At 39.9% G+C, this 18,584-nt stretch overlaps 2 protein-coding genes across 5 annotated transcripts; one reads left to right on the forward strand and one right to left on the reverse strand.

The window, feature by feature from the left end:
* The first annotated feature begins 1,009 nt into the window (after positions 1-1,009).
* Positions 1,010-17,733, forward strand: LOC110066901 (zinc finger matrin-type protein 5-like). Of its 3 annotated transcripts, none has more exons than XM_089279105.1 (5): positions 1,010-1,252; positions 2,384-2,446; positions 3,518-3,592; positions 4,479-4,736; positions 15,567-17,733. In XM_089279105.1, the coding sequence occupies exons 1-4, from the start codon at positions 1,126-1,128 to the stop codon at positions 4,715-4,717; spliced, it is 504 nt and encodes a 167-aa protein (XP_089135231.1). In that variant the 5' UTR covers positions 1,010-1,125; the 3' UTR covers positions 4,718-4,736; positions 15,567-17,733. The 3 variants fall into 3 exon arrangements, with proteins under 3 accessions (XP_089135231.1, XP_089135230.1, XP_020629812.1); XM_089279104.1 differs by lacking the exon at positions 15,567-17,733 and adding an exon at positions 8,636-9,191; XM_020774153.2 differs by lacking the exon at positions 15,567-17,733 and having other exon boundaries at positions 4,479-6,591.
* Positions 9,774-16,365, reverse strand: LOC149097486 (uncharacterized). 2 transcript variants are annotated; one of them, XM_089279103.1, is made up of 5 exons: positions 16,307-16,365; positions 15,551-15,645; positions 13,659-14,587; positions 12,346-12,903; positions 9,774-11,626 (listed from the first exon to the last, which is right to left on the reverse strand). In XM_089279103.1, the coding sequence occupies exons 1-5, from the start codon at positions 16,352-16,354 to the stop codon at positions 11,565-11,567; spliced, it is 1,692 nt and encodes a 563-aa protein (XP_089135229.1). In that variant the 5' UTR covers positions 16,355-16,365; the 3' UTR covers positions 9,774-11,564. The 2 variants fall into 2 exon arrangements, with proteins under 2 accessions (XP_089135229.1, XP_089135228.1); XM_089279102.1 differs by lacking the exon at positions 9,774-11,626 and having other exon boundaries at positions 12,230-12,903.
* Positions 17,734-18,584: the final 851 nt, after the last annotated feature.

Here is an 18,584-nt window from a genome sequence, read left to right on the forward strand (position 1 = left end):
AATGGGGCAACATAATGAATTCTCCAATAATATTTTGCCAAACTTTTCCCTGGAGATAACAGCATCGGATATCTTCTTCATGTCCGTTGTCCGGAGGCTTGTTTAGAATTCAAACAGGACGTAAACCAGGGTTTCCCTGTATTAGACGATACTCTCAATCCCTGATGTCCGAGATGATCTCTCTCGAAGGTCCTGGGTGGAGAGTTAGTTAAAACATCTCAACGCAGGACCATCGAATTAAATTCGAAATAGCCAGATTGTGTATCGAGTTAGTAACGATATACCTATCACTGTCATCAATGTAAAAAAAGCAAGATATATAAAGATAAAAATACACCGAAGATAAAAAAAAAAGTGGTTTAATGGACTGCGCAATTTCAAGGTTAAAGGTCGGCACACACGAGGGAACTAGTCCCTGCAACTAGTCCCTGCAGCAAGTCGCGGGGACAAGTTCCATCGCGTGAACTGGCCATTTTTGCTACAAAATCTAGTCGCAGGAACTAAAATCTGGTCCCTGCGACTAGTCCCACGAATTCAAACTGGTTTTTATTTTTGGGGCAAGTTCCTGCCACTTGTTCTTCAAAACAAGTCCCTCTCACTTGTTCTTCAAAACGCTTCGTGAACTGTTCGTGAGATATGTCCCTGCGACCAGTCCCTTCGTGTAAACTCTTCAGGGGACTAGTTGTAGGGACTATTCGCAGGGACTACTAGAGTCCCCTTCTCTGTGCCGACCTTAATATCGACTTTAAAAAGTTTGGCAGACTTCTTCGAACTCTCTCCGTGGACAAATCGGAAAAAAAAATTTACAATTTGCTCTCCCTCCAACATTTCACTGAATCTTCACCTTGGCGTTCTAGTTAGTATTGATTTCACAATTTTAGTACTGTTTCCCACAAAATTGCGACCCGATCCGATCCAAGCGCCCCTTTCCAATCCGGTCCAATCCGGTCCAGTCCGATCCAGCGATCCAGTCCGGTCCATTCCCTCACTTCCGAGTTGAAAGGCACGGTTACAAAGCTGTCGCAAATTAGGGCGGCTACCAAGCAAGATGTCCGCAACTTCTTTCATGTTCAAATAACATTTAATTTGCCCAACACAACATTACAGTGTTTCGTGTTTTCTAGGATGGGAAAAAGGTATCACTGTGAATACTGTAACAGATCTTTTGCTGATACTCCGCATACCAGGAAAAATCATATCAATGGCGTACAACACAAGAGGAATCGAAAGCTCCACTACGATTCCTTCAAGGGTACGTACCAAACTTTAATACTCGCTCAACTTGATGTCCTGACAAAACAGCTAACCTTACCGCCCTTACATGTTTTTCCAGGGACGAAGGAGCCCATTTTGAATTGGGGGGAGGGAGGAGGGCGACGGGGGGCTAGCTTGCGAGTTCGTAGGGGGCATAAATTCTGCTAAATTGTGAAATCTAGAGGCATTGAAATGGTTTTTTCAACATACTCCATGAGATGAGCTCATTGCTTAAAACAAATCGACCTGAATGAAGCGTTAAACGAAAGGTGCTTTTAACCCTTGGACATTTGGAGCTGAGGCTTTTCGCAAAAACACATTTTTTAGACATTTTTGACATTTTCAGCGATGTATATGAGCTAAATTAGCTACAATCTACTCCACAAGGCATTTGCAACATGAAAGCTAAACATGCCTTTCTTTGCACCGGTTACCAGTCACCTTGCCACCAGGAAGTCTCGCCACCTCACACAGCTCGTGAAAGGTTGAAGTTGTTTGATTGTTTAGCCGAAGCCTTATGAAACAATTACATAGCATTGCATTTTAAGACAATTTTTGCTCGGGCCCACGCACAAATCCAAATTTTGAGATAGCTTTTGGACCAGAAAGTGACCCACATGTATGCCTTTAGGCTTTATTTTCGAGTCTTTGTAATTTTTTTGCCTTTATGTTTTCTTCTTTTCTTATTTTTTTGCTGCGATGGTTGACCTTCTATTGGACTTGCTTCCAGTTCAAGAATTCCTGAGAAAGCATCATTGAGACGGGAAGTTCCTATGACGGAGTAGCCAAATGTAGTTGAGGAAAATTTTGCTACGAGTTTTTCACTCAAATTTCTAAGCATTTTCGCGCAGATTTCAATCACTCAATCACTCTAGTCTGGGCATCACTAGAAAGATCTTTTCCTCCTGTGGAACTTGAGTATAAGTGATAATTTTGGTCAAAAGTGATGACATCGGAAGTGGAACAAATGGGTCAAGGCTTACAGCTGCAATATTCTGAAGGTTTTATGAACTTGATAGAAATAAATAGTCAGTGATGAGAGAAGCAACAGGTTTACAGAAATAAACCACCGAGTGTCTTTAAAATGTGCATAGCCACCAACTGTCAATTTATATGACTGTCTACTTAGATCCTGCAGTTCTCCTAGCTGAGGAATCCAGCAAACCACCTTGCCGACAATTTTTTGCCACTGGTGAGTTATAAAAATAATATTTGTAGAAAATATGTGATAAATTATCATGGACCAGTCAACTACATGTATAGTGGAAGCCCGTTAATCCCGTCTCCAACGGGCCAGAAAAATCTGGCTCTATTAACAGGGTGGTTGTATAAGGGGTTCTTTAAATAAGGAAATGACTGACTACAGTAAGCTTTTGTATGGGCCAGAATAAGGTGGCTGTAATAACAAGGTGGCCATATTAACAGGGTGGCTCTATTGCAGGGTTTCACTGTACTATAATCGTAACAACAATGTTGCACTTACCGGTATATAGCACATGTGAACTCTAAAGTAATGCTTACATGTATTTTGATCTAATACAGAGAGAAGATTTGACATTGGCATTTTAAACTGAGTTTTGCTTGTTTTTACTATGAAATCATGATGGTGCACTTTTGGGGAACATATGCACTCTAACGTAGCTCTTATTTGAAGTTTTTTACATCCCTAATATACATGTATGTAGCTCTTTCACTCTAATACAGAGAAAACAGTGACAGTCAGTGACATACTATACATGTTTAGAAAGTATTACCTTGTGTATAAAATAAATAGAGTAAATCTTGTTCTAAACAGTTAAAATGTTTTTTAAAATGCGATGTTTCGGACAATTCTACTGCTCTTCCTCAGGCACCATAGTTCCAGCTCAATATGGTGGACTTTGTTGTCTTTTTGCACTTGCAGTCACAGTTTTTTGGTCGGCCACTGTGTGCCCGCAGTCAATAGATTTTCTCAGTACAGTTCATTTCTGTTATATGAGGGATTTTTGGGAAATAGATCAACCATGTTCTTGTACTATTCTGACTTTTATCTGAAATCAAAGAAGTGATTTAGGAGGGGTTTCCAAGACTTGAGCTGTTTGAAAGAATTTAGCACTCTATTCCCTCTGTGTTTTTCTTGTAGTGACGTGATTATTTATTTTAAATGTGAACATGAGAGGTTCTGAAAGTTTCAGAAAAACTGTTATTTACCATGTGGTATTGAATTTCTTATTTAAGCCAATCTGTAATACAAAATTCTTTCCAATATTTACTTTGTGAAAAGGATCCTGTGGATTTGGTGCTAGCTGTTGGTATTCTCATGTAAACCCACAAGTGCTGTTGGCAGCACAAACTGCAAGTAAGTGCTGATTAGAATTAACTTCTACAGACTGTGCTTACTTCTTTTGTTTTATTTTAAGAAAACAAAACATTTGAGTTTACAAAACATTTTCCGACAGAAACTTCTTTAGTCCTCAGTTAATCCAAGTACAAAGCGATGGAAGCTGAATTAATAATAAGTAGAAAATGCTAATTGTCATAAATAGTAACAACAGAATGAAGCAAAGCATGAAAGTGTGAGAATTAAAGAGATAATTTTAGATAAACATGGTTAATTCTGGATTCAAAGAGAGTTGTTCCCTCTGAATATGAATAGCCTCTTTTATCTTAAGTTGAAAACTGGTGAAGGTGTGATCCAAAACATGGAAACCTCAGGGAAGAAGCACTCTGTATAAAACTTTGTTGAGTGCTTCCCCTCTCCTCTCCCCCCCCCCTCCCCCCCCCCTTCTTGAAGTTTTCAGTTAGATCTCAGGCAAGAATACAAGAATACAGGCCCGTAGGGGTTGTAATAATGGGCCAAAGGCCTAGCTTGGGAAAGGGGGGGAGGGGGGACTCCCATCTCCTATATAAAAAGGAAGGTGGTGCTCGTCAGAAATTTTGAAAAGAACCCCTAAGAGGTACCAAGATCCTGTTTTGTGGGCGTGGCTTGAAATGTTTTTCACCCATAAGAGGAATACTAATTCTAAAACAATACGTTATCTCCTGTCATTTTTTGGCTCAATACCCTAAAAGGTATTGCAAAAGCTTCTGTTGTGGACCTTTTGAGGCTCAACACCCCAAGAGTACAAAAACCACGTTTTTAACCCCTAAAAGGTAGGATAAGCACCCCTGTCCTTTTTTATAAGGGATTGGGAGGGGGAATTTCCAGGGGCACTATAAGAACATTTTCTCTTCTTTCGCCACAGCTGGACAGACAGCGAATCAGTCTAAAACAAGTCAATGTGAAGCAACACTTGAAGAGTGGCTTGACAAGTGGAACAAGAGGCAAAAGAAAAATGAATCTTCAGAAAGTTCTGGAAAGTCTGCTCCCCAGTCTACTTACACCCTTCCACCTGGTTTTCCTCCTCTTCAAGAACTCCCTCCTTCCCTGTTGCCACCACCGCCCAGTGGGTACCCGGAACTACCAAGAGTTGATTGGGGTTAATGGTGCAGGCAAGGACAAGGTGAAACTATATTTGTTCTCACTACCATCCAGGAGATAATTATTGTCACTATGTCCTAAATTCTGGTCTTACAAGTGTTTGTCTCAAAGCATAGTTGTGTTGTGTACAATCCAGCAGATAAATTGAAGGCAGGGAAACAACCCCCCCCCTCCCCCCCCCCCCCACCAAAAAAAATCCATGGGAGGTACAAGAAAACAACAGAAAATGTCATGTTGAGGATGAGTGGAACAGCAGTGGTAGAACGTTTGTTTTCCTTTCCGAGCTGCCTGTAAACTACAAGCCCAAGTTTTTATGGGAAGGTCAGAATTATGTTATGTATGGCACTACTGCTAGCCATGGTGCGGAGATGTTCAGTCTATTAAACCACGAGGTCTGAGTGGTTGATCCAACCTGACGTTTGTGTCTTGAACATATATGTACAGTCAACTTGGCAGTGAAACAGAAAATGCATTGGGTTAAACTTAGGATTTTATTTAAATCTCACATAAACTGTACACACCAGTTGGAAAACAGTTAACTGAAAGTCAATGGACAATGTGCTATTAATATTACATGTAAATATGTAGCTAAGGCTTCCTAGGGATTTGGGTAACAAGGGAACAAAGGATATTTGTTTAGATTAATTTGAGAAGACAAGGGACTTCTCTGCTATTAATAGGAACTTGACCAACTTTTGAGCAACAGATTAATTAATAGAGAATAAAATTAGGAGAAAAAGTGAGGTATTTGATTGACCAGTGGAACATGCACATTTCCCCTTTCCCTTCGTCCAGGAGGTCTCAGGCTCAGTACAAATTTTGCAGTACATTGTACATTAAGAATTGGAATAAAAATGTCTAAAATCTGATTCACAACTTTGCTGGTGCGTATGTTAAGATAAATATCTGAGCGATTTTGCAAAAACGTCCCTGATAGGTTTTTGCCTGGATTTGGGGTTAACGACCCTAAACCTTGTGGGGGGGGGGGCTTCGTCAAGGCTGGGCCGGGTACATGGCCCAGCCAATGGCCTATCTGCTGGTGGCTTGCTGGCAGGCAGCTGTCAAAAGCAAGGGGGAGGGGAGGGTGTCTTGTACTGACACCTCCACTTAGTTAGACTTAGCGATTTGAGTGCCAAATAACAAACAATAACAAATTGTGTTGCTGAGTAGTTTGCTCAGTTGTCAAGCCTTGTTTGAATGTTCTTTGTTAACCTGGCACCCTGCTGGAGAGGTCCATGTCATGTGCATGCATGGGGGGCCAATCTTCTAGCCAGGGGGGTGTTCAGATCACTTCTGGGACTGTCTTCAAGTCAACTGCGGGCATGTTTTTGCGAATACAGTCAAATATAGAGAGAAGTAAAACGCTCTCCTTCCTTAACCCAGTCTCTGACTATCTAAACCCAAGTCCCAAGTTAAATTTTCAGTCATGAGTGATTTCCATAACTCAAGTTAATCGACTGAGTACCATTTTCTAACCTCTATTTACCCATCATAACTATAAATAACTATAACGAAAGTGTTTATACGCTGATTATAACCTTGCCAATCAAATCAAAAAATGCCAAGCAATAACGATATGTAAGAAGAGCTTTCCATTTGACCAAACAATTCAGCAGGTTTAGTACTGAATTAAAAGGTTAGCAAATTCCTTCCAGAAAAACTAAAATCTGTTGAATGCACAAATGTGAATCATTCAACCAAACTTTTTGGCAATTCCAAGAGCAAAATGGAATGGAATTTTTAAGGTGGAATTTTTGAAAACAAAAATAATTAAGCTAGCCGTATTGCAGCATGAGTGCAGAATCACCACCAGCGGTGGCTTATAAAGACTATAAACTTCTGCCGTTTGTCGCTCTAATCAGAAAGAGAACAGTCAAGGTGAAAAAAAAAAAAAGAAAAAAAGTCAAATTCCAGATTCCTTTTTCCGGTTTTCCGGTTTTCCGCTCCCCGATTTAATTTTTCCGCATTCAATTTGGTACACTAGTTCCCAGATCTCAGTTGTTCCAAACAAAAGAGCGCGGTTACTTCGAATTGTATTTGAATCCATTTTTAACAAAACGTGCAACTTTCATGTCTTCTGCCTGGCTTTTTGGTCCAGAATGGAAACAACTAACAGTGTCTCTTTACCAGTCGAGAGAGGAGTCCCTAAAACGTAAGAAAATACGAGTTTACTGTAGCTATATGGGCTTAAACTTTTTGTTGATGGTCTTGATGTGTTTGGTGTAAATTGTTTGTTTCAACTCGTACGTGGCCAGTGCACAAAAAAATACCAAAACAAAACATCCAACAATTTTGCACTGCTCGGAATCACTAATGAACGCCATCTTGGACTGACCCAAATAGCCTCGGTCTGATGTGATGCCTCGCTTTGAGGTCTTGCACTATGTGCATTCTTTGCAGTTTTCCCCAAGTTGATTTATTCGAACTATTACTAGTAATAATCAAAGATTAGTAAGGTGCGTTCGATCTCTAGAAAAAGTTTTTTTTATTGTATTAATTGCGTAGAAATATCCAGGGAGAGTGGATTGTGGGCTGCTTTCAGTCGGTGTCATAAACCAGTTGCAAAGTCGAACACAACAATAAGTGTTAATAGTTCAACATCTTAGTAATGTACTTCATACAATGGTAGTGGCCAGAACAAATAGTAGGACAAAATTGAAAAAAACGGATATATTATGAAAAGCAGCGGAATTGACACATCACAACTCGCTGTCGTAGCCAGGGCGAATTGCAGCGTCTGTTTCCCTAGAAAACACACCACTACACGGCTTTCTGATATTCTCGTATGTAGCCTTAGCCATATTTGCTAGTGGAAATTCGAATGAATCAACAAAACTTCACTTACATTGTGGGAAAACTGCGAAAAGCGAGAATCTCTCCACCTCGAGCGGTAATTTCACTGCACGTGTAAATTCCAGCCCATGGTGGCCAAGAAAACATTGGCACACGAGATCGAGGCTATATGTGCCACATAGCCAGACCAAAATGGCGCCCAAACGCTGAAATCGCATGGCATCACGATCGATACCCGCGGCACTGGTCCACAAAACCCGCGAGAGTGATTTCGGTAAAAAGGACACGATTAGTATTCGTTCTCCTTCGTCGAACGCAATAAACAATAAACAACAACTACATTGTAGTGCACATTGGTGTGACTGCAAGTTGATTTCTGTGGGCGTGTAAATCCAACTACTATCAGGGACAAAAGAAGCTGACCCTGGCCGTAAACAAACCTTCTCTTTTCAAATTCCTCATATGGGAAGCGCGGTGGACTCATGGTTAGTGCGCTTGTCTCCGGATCGAGCGATTCGGGCTCGAGTCCTGGCTGGAGGCATTGTGTTTTGTTCTTAGACAAGACACTTTACTCTCACAGTACCTCTCTCTACCCAGGTGTACAAATGGGAACCGATGAATTTAATGCTGGGGGTAACCCTGCGATGGACTTGCATCCCATCCAGGGGGAGTAGAAATACTCCTAGTTGCTTCATGCTACAGAAACCTAAGATAAGGGCCGGCCTGATGGGCCAAGCAGACTCATATTTCGCCCCCTCCCTTCCCCCTTTCCAATGTCATAATCACATGACAGCATCGACAAAGTCCGTTTCAACATTCACTACAAATTAAGTTTTATTAATACATGCAGCTCGAAACATTCTCGTAGTTTGAATCATTAGCAATTTCAAAGGTATCAAGGACGAGGAACCTGTTGCAAGGTCGACAGGAAAATATGAAGTCGTGGACAGTATTTAGTTGATGGTGGCTTTGGTTTTGCACTAAATTGGCTGAAAAAATAAGCTTTTCGCGCTCGTTGTGTTTGTGGTACAAAAATGGATATTCTAGTTCAATTAGAATCGTCGAAAAGAGCATTTTTTTTATAAAGGTGATGATATTTTTAATAATTGTATATGAATCGTGAATTAGTTTTCAGCACGACAGGTGGCATGGCGGTGGAATGTAATTGATACCATAGTAGACTTGCTGAGTTAGTTGCTACAAAGAAGGGACTACCATGTCATGGATCAGGGCAAGAGTGTCTTTTGCGCTGCTGATATCAGCATTACTTTGCTTAAGAGGCTCGCGAGCTTCTAGGAGAGTCCACTTAGAACTGTTGGACATTGACTTAGATATTGAAAAAGGACATGCAAATATTCGTTAAGGCATTTAACACTATTTCTGGGGAACTCTAGTCAAAGCCAGGAATACTGAGCCAAGAACTGTTTGTAATTTTTGCAGTTGACATTACTTATGCTTAATATGATGTTTAGACTACTTATAAAGCAAGTTGTTTATTAGGCCAATTTTTATGTCACATTTTCATGGAACCTGAGCCATTATTTTGTTTTTCATCTTATGTCATTTATGACAAAGGATTGATACAGTCTTCTTATTATCGCTTGTAACTTAATAATTTTTTCAATATTTTATTGCTTTGTAACTATTCGATGATTTGTAAATAAAATTTTATTGTTAAAAAAAATTATTATTACTTCGATGATGATGATGATGATGATGATGATTTTTATTAAGAACGAGTGATAAGTGTAAAGTAGTTTTCAGACATAAGTCAAATTTGAGGCAATTTCTCTTGACCTCGTAACATTATTAGTACAGGCAACGTTAGATTTATCAAGTCACTTGGAAAATAAATTTACTACTACTACTACTACTACTACTACTGCTACTGCTACTGCTACTGCTACTGCTACTGCTACTGCTACTGCTACTGCTACTGCTACTGCTACTGCTACTGCTACTGCTACTACTACTACTAAATTACAATACTATTCGGATTTTAATGAAAACGCTCTAGAAAACAAATATGTTTTAAGTTTGCCTTTAAAATCAGTAACAGTGTTCACAGATCTGATGGCCAAAGGAAGAGCGTTCCAAAGTTTTGGGGCAGCATATGTAAAAGAGCGATCACCCAGTGTTGCCTTGGATAACAGCTTTGGATAACTAAGGAGGAGGCTGTCATTAGAGCTTCTTAGGTCATACCGTGAAGTTGATCTGATACTGACACGCATTTTTATTTTTGTAAACAATCAAAAGAGGAAGAGGATCATGTAAACTACGGTAACCTTTAATAACAAGATTTGCTGATTTCACCTGGAATTACAGGGTAACAAGATACAACAAGAGACTAGTTGTTCATTGTTGCAAGAAAGGGTTCAAATTATCTTACAAAATATCACATCAAATTTAGCCGCAACACGAGCATTTCAATAACACAAATCACAATTTTAATCAATCAATCAATCGATCGATCAACAAACTTACAGCCGGTAAAAAGGAGCATATGTGTGAAAACAAAATTCCACAAAATCAACTCTTTTAATATTAATTCACAAAGAGATAAAAATACTGAAAAAAATATTTCTAACAATAATATTATATAAAAGCTTTGGCTTAAGTTCAAATATAATATAATAATATAGTGTAATAGCATAATATCAAATCAATATTAAACTACTTCAAGCATTACTAGCATCAGTAGGAAATTGTTTAACGAGTTTTAATAATAATAAAAAACTCCAATCCTGTATAAAAAGAAAAATCAAAACAAAACTAAGCAAATGCCCAGCAATAATTAATGACAAATTACATGGAAAGCTAAATGGCGACAAGCTAATACTAACGATGACTAAATGATTTCAGTTCAATTATCCGTCCAAGATTTAACAAGATATTGAAAAAAACTTGCAGCATTACTGGCACTTGCCAGTAACTTGTTTAATACATTGCAAAGTTGAACACAACAATAAGTGTTAATAGTTCAACATCTTAGTAATGTACTTCATACAATGGTAGTGGCCAGAACAAATAGTAGGACAAAATTGAAAACACGGATATATTATGAAAAGCAGCTGAATTGACACATCACAACTCGCTGTCGTAGCCAGGGCGAATTGCAGCGTCTGTTTCCTAGAAAACACACCACTACACAGCTTTCCGATATTCTCGTACGTAGCCTTAGCCATATTTGCTAGTGGAAATTCGAATAAATCAACAAAACTTCAATTACATTGTGGAAAACTGCGAAAAGCGAGAATCTCTCCACCTCGAGCGGTAATTTCACTGCACGTGTAAATTCTAGTAGCCCACGGCGGCTAAGAAAAACATTACCACATGAGATCGAGGCTATATGTGCCACATAATCAGTCCAAAATGGCGCCCAAACGCTGAACTCGCATGGCATCACGATCGATACCCGCGGCACTGGTCCACAAAACCCGCGAGAGCGATTAGCATGCGTTCTCCTTCGTGGAACGCAACTAGCTAAATTGGCTTAAGGTACTTATCTAAAGGCCAGAAAGCTGTGTAGTGCTGTATTTTCTCCGAAACTGCGTGGGTAACACACCGATTTGTGATCTGTGTCATCTGTCAGGAGTCAGCTGCTTTTCTCGGCGATACAACTTCTCTAGTTGCAAGGCTTGACCGTAATAGCTCGAATAAATCAACGCAACGTCACTAACCTTGGGAAAGACTGCAAATATTCCAAATAGCACAACAAACGACGAAAAGGAAATGGAAGTGCACACCGCTCAAGGAACTTTACTACAGGTAAGCTTAATTGATGTTACCCTGGGTGCCAGTGGGTTTTTTTTTTGTAGCGAAACTGCTATTGTGAGCGGCGAAGCCACGATCTCGATCGCGGCTTCACCTCTCACAATCGCAGCTTCACCGCTCATAATCGTAGCTTCGCTACAAAAATAACCCTCTGGCACCCAGGGTAAATTAAATACGTTTACATTTGGAAATAAACTTTGTTGTACTGTTTAATATTCTATTCTATAGATATGCACGATACTTAACCTTACTAAACGATGCACCGTTTAGAATGATGTGACAGTTAATGCCAGTAAAGGACACAAAAGGTAAACAATGCCACGAAAATACACAACTCGGCAAACCCTGAAAGAGAAATGACAAAAATAGGCTTAAGTATGCGCTGCTGGCAAGGGTATGCTTTCCCAGCAGTCTACTTTGGGTATAAGAGTCAGGATTTGGTAAACAATCGAGGATCTTGATATAACTTTATTAAATATAGTATGAAATATTAAAGGAAGGCGTTTCTAGTAACCAGCCTACCGTCAGATGTCCAACACTAACTGAATATCCTCTGCTATAACCCAAAAATTTAATGTTCGTTGCAACACACCCTATCGACAAATTCCAAGAGTACCGCCTTTCTCTCCCCGGATATCGAACGCACTTCGTCGCTAACCACTGATTACTACTATAGTAATGATATTTGCCCCCGTTATTGACTGCTGGGCATAAAAGCTACGAGTGGAACGCAGTAAGCTTTTAGACGTCTTCTGGTGTTCCCCCCGTATTCAAGTTGTTCAAGGAAAACCCTCATCAGGGGTAATCGGTTCGATGTACAGCGGTCATGAAACAAAGCGTAGTTTACTCTCGGCTATCCTCAGCTATGGTTATAGAAAACGTTTGACTGCTAGCACGAAGAAATGTCAGAAAATATAAAACCCTTTTTTGAAACTTAAAAAAGCTCCTGGACCGCAGTCCTCATCACGGGCCTAATCCCGTTTCCGGGTCCTTACCCCGACCCTCAGTCTCCCGGTCCCCGGTGCTTACCCTTCCCCCGCCCTTCTCCCGGCCCCGGCCCTTACCCTTGACTCGTCCACCTCCACCTCGTAATACAGAGTCGTCTTTCACGAGACCAGCCAGTATCTTATTGTAGGCGTTGACTTCGTCATTCATCTTCGATATACAATTCGGTGAGAATCGCTCTCCGAAGGATACAGAGTTGCAATGAAATTGCTCAAAAAACTGCCGGACATCTCCTATGTCTTCGGCCGGGATCTTCGTCTTTCCTTGCTTTCTGTAGTCCATCCACTCTTTCGCCGCGTATTCAGGATTTGAGAAGTCTTTCCCATCGAACTCCACCAATCCGTCTGTTTCATTGGCTGGAAGGCGTCCCCTGATACGTTTCATGGCATTGAACATTCTCCACATGTACTTGCTACTCTTCACTAAGCACTCCTCCAGAGCGTTGGAGTGGTTGTACTCTTTGTTAGCGTCGCCCCAGTTTTCAATCATAGATACCCACAGGTCTTCAGTTGACAGCGATACCGATACCTTCATTTGTGTGACTCCCACAACATGGCGTATAGCACCACGGGTGTGATAAGCCTCTGCCGCGTAGATCAGGGCCTTGGCGAGATCATCTTGCGGGGACAAATGCAAAATGATAGTTTAGCTTACAGATACTACCGGAACAAACTGATCATTCGTCACTGAAATGGATGTCCGTAAGTGATAAACAGTCACGTTTAAAGTATTGGGATACAGACAAAATTACCTTTAAATTGAAGGAAACCTGAAAATAGTTTACTCAGAAAGAAAAACACGAAAGAGGTAATAATAAACCATAAAGGAACAAGGATGGTTAAGGATGGAGAAGATTGACACGGATTACAAACAACGAACTTTTGTCGTCAAAAAATTTAGGCAAAACTTTTCACGACACGCAAACTATGAGGAAGCTACTTTAACTGTTTAAGAACGTCTTGGATTTTGGGCTGACATGAAAAGGGTTCAATCTCTTTCCCAGAGCCTGCACGTTTTCGGCAGCGGTTGCCGAAGAAGGTCGGGATTGATCTTAATGGGGTTTGAGTGTGAAATTGAAATTTAAAAAAAAAACAAGCTGAGTAAACAATTAACTAAATATATGTCATGATAAATTAAGTAACAAGTACATTTTCCTATAAAAGGCCGTTTAACTGCATAACACTTTCGTTCATCACGCAAAAACTCTGTTGTCTCAACATTGTTCAGCTGGCTTTTCTCACTGATTGTTTTCCACAACAAACGGAGTCCGAGAAATTAAAGTTCTCACCCAACACTTCTTTTATGAAAGGATTCGTTACACTGTAACCCATCGACGTTCTTATAAAAACAAATACTATAGGTATATAATTACCGAGAAAGGCTGAGCTATATCCGCCGTTTTCTGACATCTCTTTGACGTACTTCACGTACTCCGCATTATGGGCTGCTCTCAACGCTTCCTGGGAGTTCAGTTGGCCTCCACGTTTCAGTGGTACTTTAGCATTCATTGCCTTGAAGGTGTCCAGCCAATCTTCCAGCTTACTCTTGGCTTCAGTCTCGGCGTCTTTTATAGCCATCTTGGCTCCATCCTTCATCTTTTGAAAGAACTCCTCGCTGTACTTGAAAACCTTGTAGTAAGCACTGGCCAACTCCTGCATTCTATAGTATATCGTTTTTTCCTCGTTCTCCACACCACTGGAAAAGTCAGTTGGAAGGCCAGAATACAAAAATGGCATGGCGTATTCAAGTGTAAAAGCGTAGACATTGGTGTCAAATACAATGTCAGACGGTTTCCCGAATCCGTTGGAACTTTGAAAATAGTCGTTGAACTTCTCTACCAGATAACCAGCATCTTTTCCAATCAGCCCCACATCATAGTCCGAGGTACAAGTGGCGCTCCCACAAGGTACAGGATAGCACACGGAATCAGGGATCCTTGTGTTGTCGTCACCATTACTCTCACAAGGAGCAACCTTTCCATCGCTTTGTGTGTAAAGAACGTGTATCACCAACAGGTATCTAGCGGCTGTGATGTAGAGGAGTTTAAGGCAGCTGTCTTTTGAGCGGAATGCGGGGCTTTTTTTTGTAGTGCCCCAGTCGCTGTGCTTTTCAAAGAATCTCTTTACTCGATTTGCAGCGCTGACAAACTCATCGGTCCCGAGATCTTCTTTGAAATCAGGTTGTTTCTTCCATGCGTCCATTTTGGGGTCTTTTTCAAACCCGTAGCGGTCTACAATGTTATCTTTTATCCAGTCAATTTCATCGTCATCTGCGGGGTCACTTTGGTATGACGCTAGAAATCTTAAAAAAAAGTAAAGATAAAGTTCGAATTCGTTCTTTACGATCACTACGGGGGATTATTGTTATTAAACAACACGGTAAATAGGGGGGAAGCTTACCCCCGATAGCCGTCACGTTGGTCAACAATGTGCGATTTATGCGTACACTGGGTAGCTATGTGTTCTACTATTAGGAGAACAGAGTCAAGAAGAAAATTCTCAGCACCTTACCCTAACAGCATAACATTCCAGTATCATAACCATGTGTCTTAATCATGTTGGAAAGTTAGATTATAGTCAACCATGATGAAATTGCTTTTAGTTTGGAATGTTCACTCTGTATGTATTCTGACTTGTTAGGAACACAATTGCAAACAAACCCATATTTGAGTGTTTTGTTTTCCAACGCCTTGAAATGTGAAAAGATCTGAATAAAATTCATCACTATACATAGAATATGATTTGAATCTCCAAGGCCTCGTATCTGTACTTGGATTCTAAGAGGGAAACCAATATGGCGGGAATATGGCGTTTCATATCTTTTTTGAAGACGTTTTTGCAATCTAATGCTTACTATTCTTTCAATGTACATTAAAATTCATCTTTACTGAGAAGCCTCCAAAATTCACAAGAGTAAGGAATGGAATTGAGTGGACACGCTTATTCAATTTTGTTTGTTTTGGCTATTAAGCCTCGATATTATATTATCATATAAATGTCTAAGCCTGTTGGTTTAAATAGCCCATTTCCAAATTACCTTTATCTTCTTTCTCACAGCGAGTCTTGGTGCCCATCATTTCATATGAAATTGAGAATTCATTCACATGTAAATAAAACTCATTTTCATATGAATGGTTGGGCACCAGGCCTCGTTTTGATGGAGAGGCATAAGGCAACTCGAAAATGGGTAATTATACGATATATTTATACCGTAAGGAGCAGTCATATTATCTCGATGAACTGATCGAAATAAATTAATACATACCCCTTATATTCCATAGGTTCAACGAAGTTATCTGGGGAATCGTCCACCTGGGCCACATAGTTGCAGACTGATATCGGGTACAGTTCGCCGCGAACCTGACATTAAGACCGTACATTAATATAAATACTTTAATTTAAAATCGACATTAATACTTCAATAATACTTTATAAGGAACAAACTGATTCCAACTTTCTAAGCATCTTAAGGAGCTCAGTCACGGTATTTTGAGTTATTTTGTCCATGTGCAAATATACCTTCAAATTGAAGGAAACTAAAAATAGTAGTTTACTAAAATAGAAAAACGCCAAAAGATAAAAATAAACCATAAAGGAACAAGGATGGTTAAGGTGGGAGAAGATTAAGATACATTACAAACCGCCAACTTGAAAAATTTAGACTAAACCAGGACTCAACTTTTCCAGATGCGCAAACCTCGACATATCTCCTGTAGTCCACGACAACCTAGTTCTCAGGGCCCTCTCTCAACAGTTTCCAAGCTGTATAAAAACCGGAAGTGACGTTCTGTTTTGGTGCGGGTTTGCCATATCGTTTTATGCCCCTGTTATTCAAATGACATACTTTTCATCACAAATTCGATGTGATTCTTCACAGATACGATGTGTTTCATCGAAGATACATATATATTTATAGCAAATATTTTCCATCGTAGATTCAACTCATTCCATCTGATATAGCACTGGTGTTCCGCTCTCGCAAGATATGAAAAAAATTTACAAAGGAAATGGGATATCTTACCACTGTTACATGGGCCAACATGAACACCAAGAAACTGGCCAAAATCATTTTTTAAGAACCTGTAAATGTAAATGAAAGTCGTGATTATTCAGGAGGAATTTAGACGGCGACACTGGAAGTGATGTTATTAGTCGGAGGCCGTGAGGTTCATAAGGGTTCAGTCGCGAACAAAGAGAAGAAAGACGAAAGAGAACATGGCAGTGGAACCCGGTTAATACGGACACCAAGGGGACACGCTAAGTGTCCGTATTATACTGGTGTCCGTATTAAGGCGGCTCTCAGAACTGATAAGTTAGAATTAAACTTAAAGTGACGACTTAGAACTACACATGTGTTCAAATAAAGACTACAGAATACAATTTTTAAGCAACAGATTGGTATTCAAGATATAATGATGGAGGCGGCGTGGCTGAGTGGTTTAGGGCGCTGGTGTTGTAATCCGGAGGTCCCAGGTTCAAGGCCTCCACCCTACCACTAGCAGGACTTGTTTCTCAGTAGTCCCGAGTTCAAATCCTCGGTCACGTTTTTTAAATAGCCAACTGGTCTACCTCCTGCTAGTTGGGATTTTTAACTATGTTACGTTTATTTGAAATATTTGTTTGCTTTGTTTCAGTTTCCGATGTTTTCTTCTATAGGAGGAACATTGAGTAATCCAATAGTAATCCAATAATCATTGTTTGGCTATAGCATCTACCAGGCATTCAGTCAGCTCGTCAGTCCTCACACCCTGCCTTTTTCTCCTTTATTTCGCTCGCTTTATTTCCCTCGCTTTATTTCGCTTGCCTAACAGAACTCCTGGAAGAGGCTATTCGCTCTTACACTGGAAGGATATCATTTCACTACATACATACATACATACATACTTTATTGACTTTCCCTTTAGAGGCTTTTCAAAGACAATACAATAATAATTTAAAACTACTTAAAAACTCTAAGATTCATTAAGATTAATTAACTAGAATTAGGAATCTATAAAATCCTTAATAAGTTGACGTTTAAGATAAAACTTAAAAGCAGATACTTTCTCGAGAGTTTTTAGAGAGCTATCCATGGAGTTCCAGATACTGACTGTTCTGTAGTAGAACGTTCTCTGACCACTGGCAGACTTAAAAAGAGGAATGTTCAGCATTTGTGAACTTCTTGTGGCACGTCCGCTTATTTCTCCTCGCTTACTGAACTGGGAAGACAGATACTCCGGCACGCGAGATGTTAGACATTTGTAGGCCATGATAGCGCTCCTGAAATATAACTGAGTCGCGACTGGTAGCCATTTAAGCTCTTTTAAAACTGGTGTGATGTGATCATATTTGTGTGTACTGGTCGCAATTCGAGCGGCAAAGTTCTGAATACCTTGTAATTTATTTATATTACTTTTTGATGTATTCGCCCACACGTTCGAACAATAAAAAAGTTTACTAAAAACTAAAGTATTTATAATAGTTAGTAGGGTGCATTTGTCAAAAACATGCTTTGTGCGGCTTATTTGACCGAGACAAGACATTGACCGAGACAAGACATAACTTTCACTTTTACTTAATTAGTATAATTCTTGTCCCTGCCTTGTTACAACTCAAATTCTCTACTATGTCACTGCGTTCCGCCGCAGAGAAAACGTTTAAGTTCTAATCACCAGAAAAAACAACAGGCACAGTGAAATAGGAAGGACACGACCAGTTGTGTTTATTAGAGACGAGAAAAGACAAGGCTAACATAAGAGCAGTAACGTAGTGGCGAAGAAAACGAATACATTACCGTAAGCTACGAAACTAAATGTAGACAGAATACTAGAAACATTAAGCTCGGCTGGATGCGAGCGGGAAACTGGCTGTGTCGAGTGACTAACTCGAGAGGCGACAAGGTTTAAATACTGTGATGTGACGTAAAATCCCTAGAGGAAAAAACTGCGGCGATAATTGGAAATTCCAAACATAAACACATAAACGTACCTGTGATGGCAAACAGGAAGTCTTGTTGAAGTGCTTCTCTCAGAACAAATCTGTAAATTGAATTTAACCAGATCTAAGTTGTTTTTGGAAATCGACGGTATTCTGACGTAGCAAATTGAAAAACAACATTATCAGTTTTGGTGCAAAAATGGTGGTAAAATGGCTCATTATACCTATAATTGATCAAGGTCCCATTTCCAGGCTTTGCCCATAATTAACACTCAACTTTTTAGGACAGCCAGAAAGAGTATAAAACTCAAAAGATAGCGAGAGTGAAAGCGCCGAGAAAGAGGAAAGGAAAAAGGCCAGAAAAAAGTTCGGAACAGGCAATC

Source organism: Orbicella faveolata, unplaced genomic scaffold (genome assembly GCF_042242905.1).
Source record: "Orbicella faveolata isolate gen_17 unplaced genomic scaffold, um_ofav_v1 contig_47, whole genome shotgun sequence".
In the NCBI taxonomy this organism is placed as follows: domain Eukaryota; kingdom Metazoa; phylum Cnidaria; class Anthozoa; order Scleractinia; family Merulinidae; genus Orbicella; species Orbicella faveolata.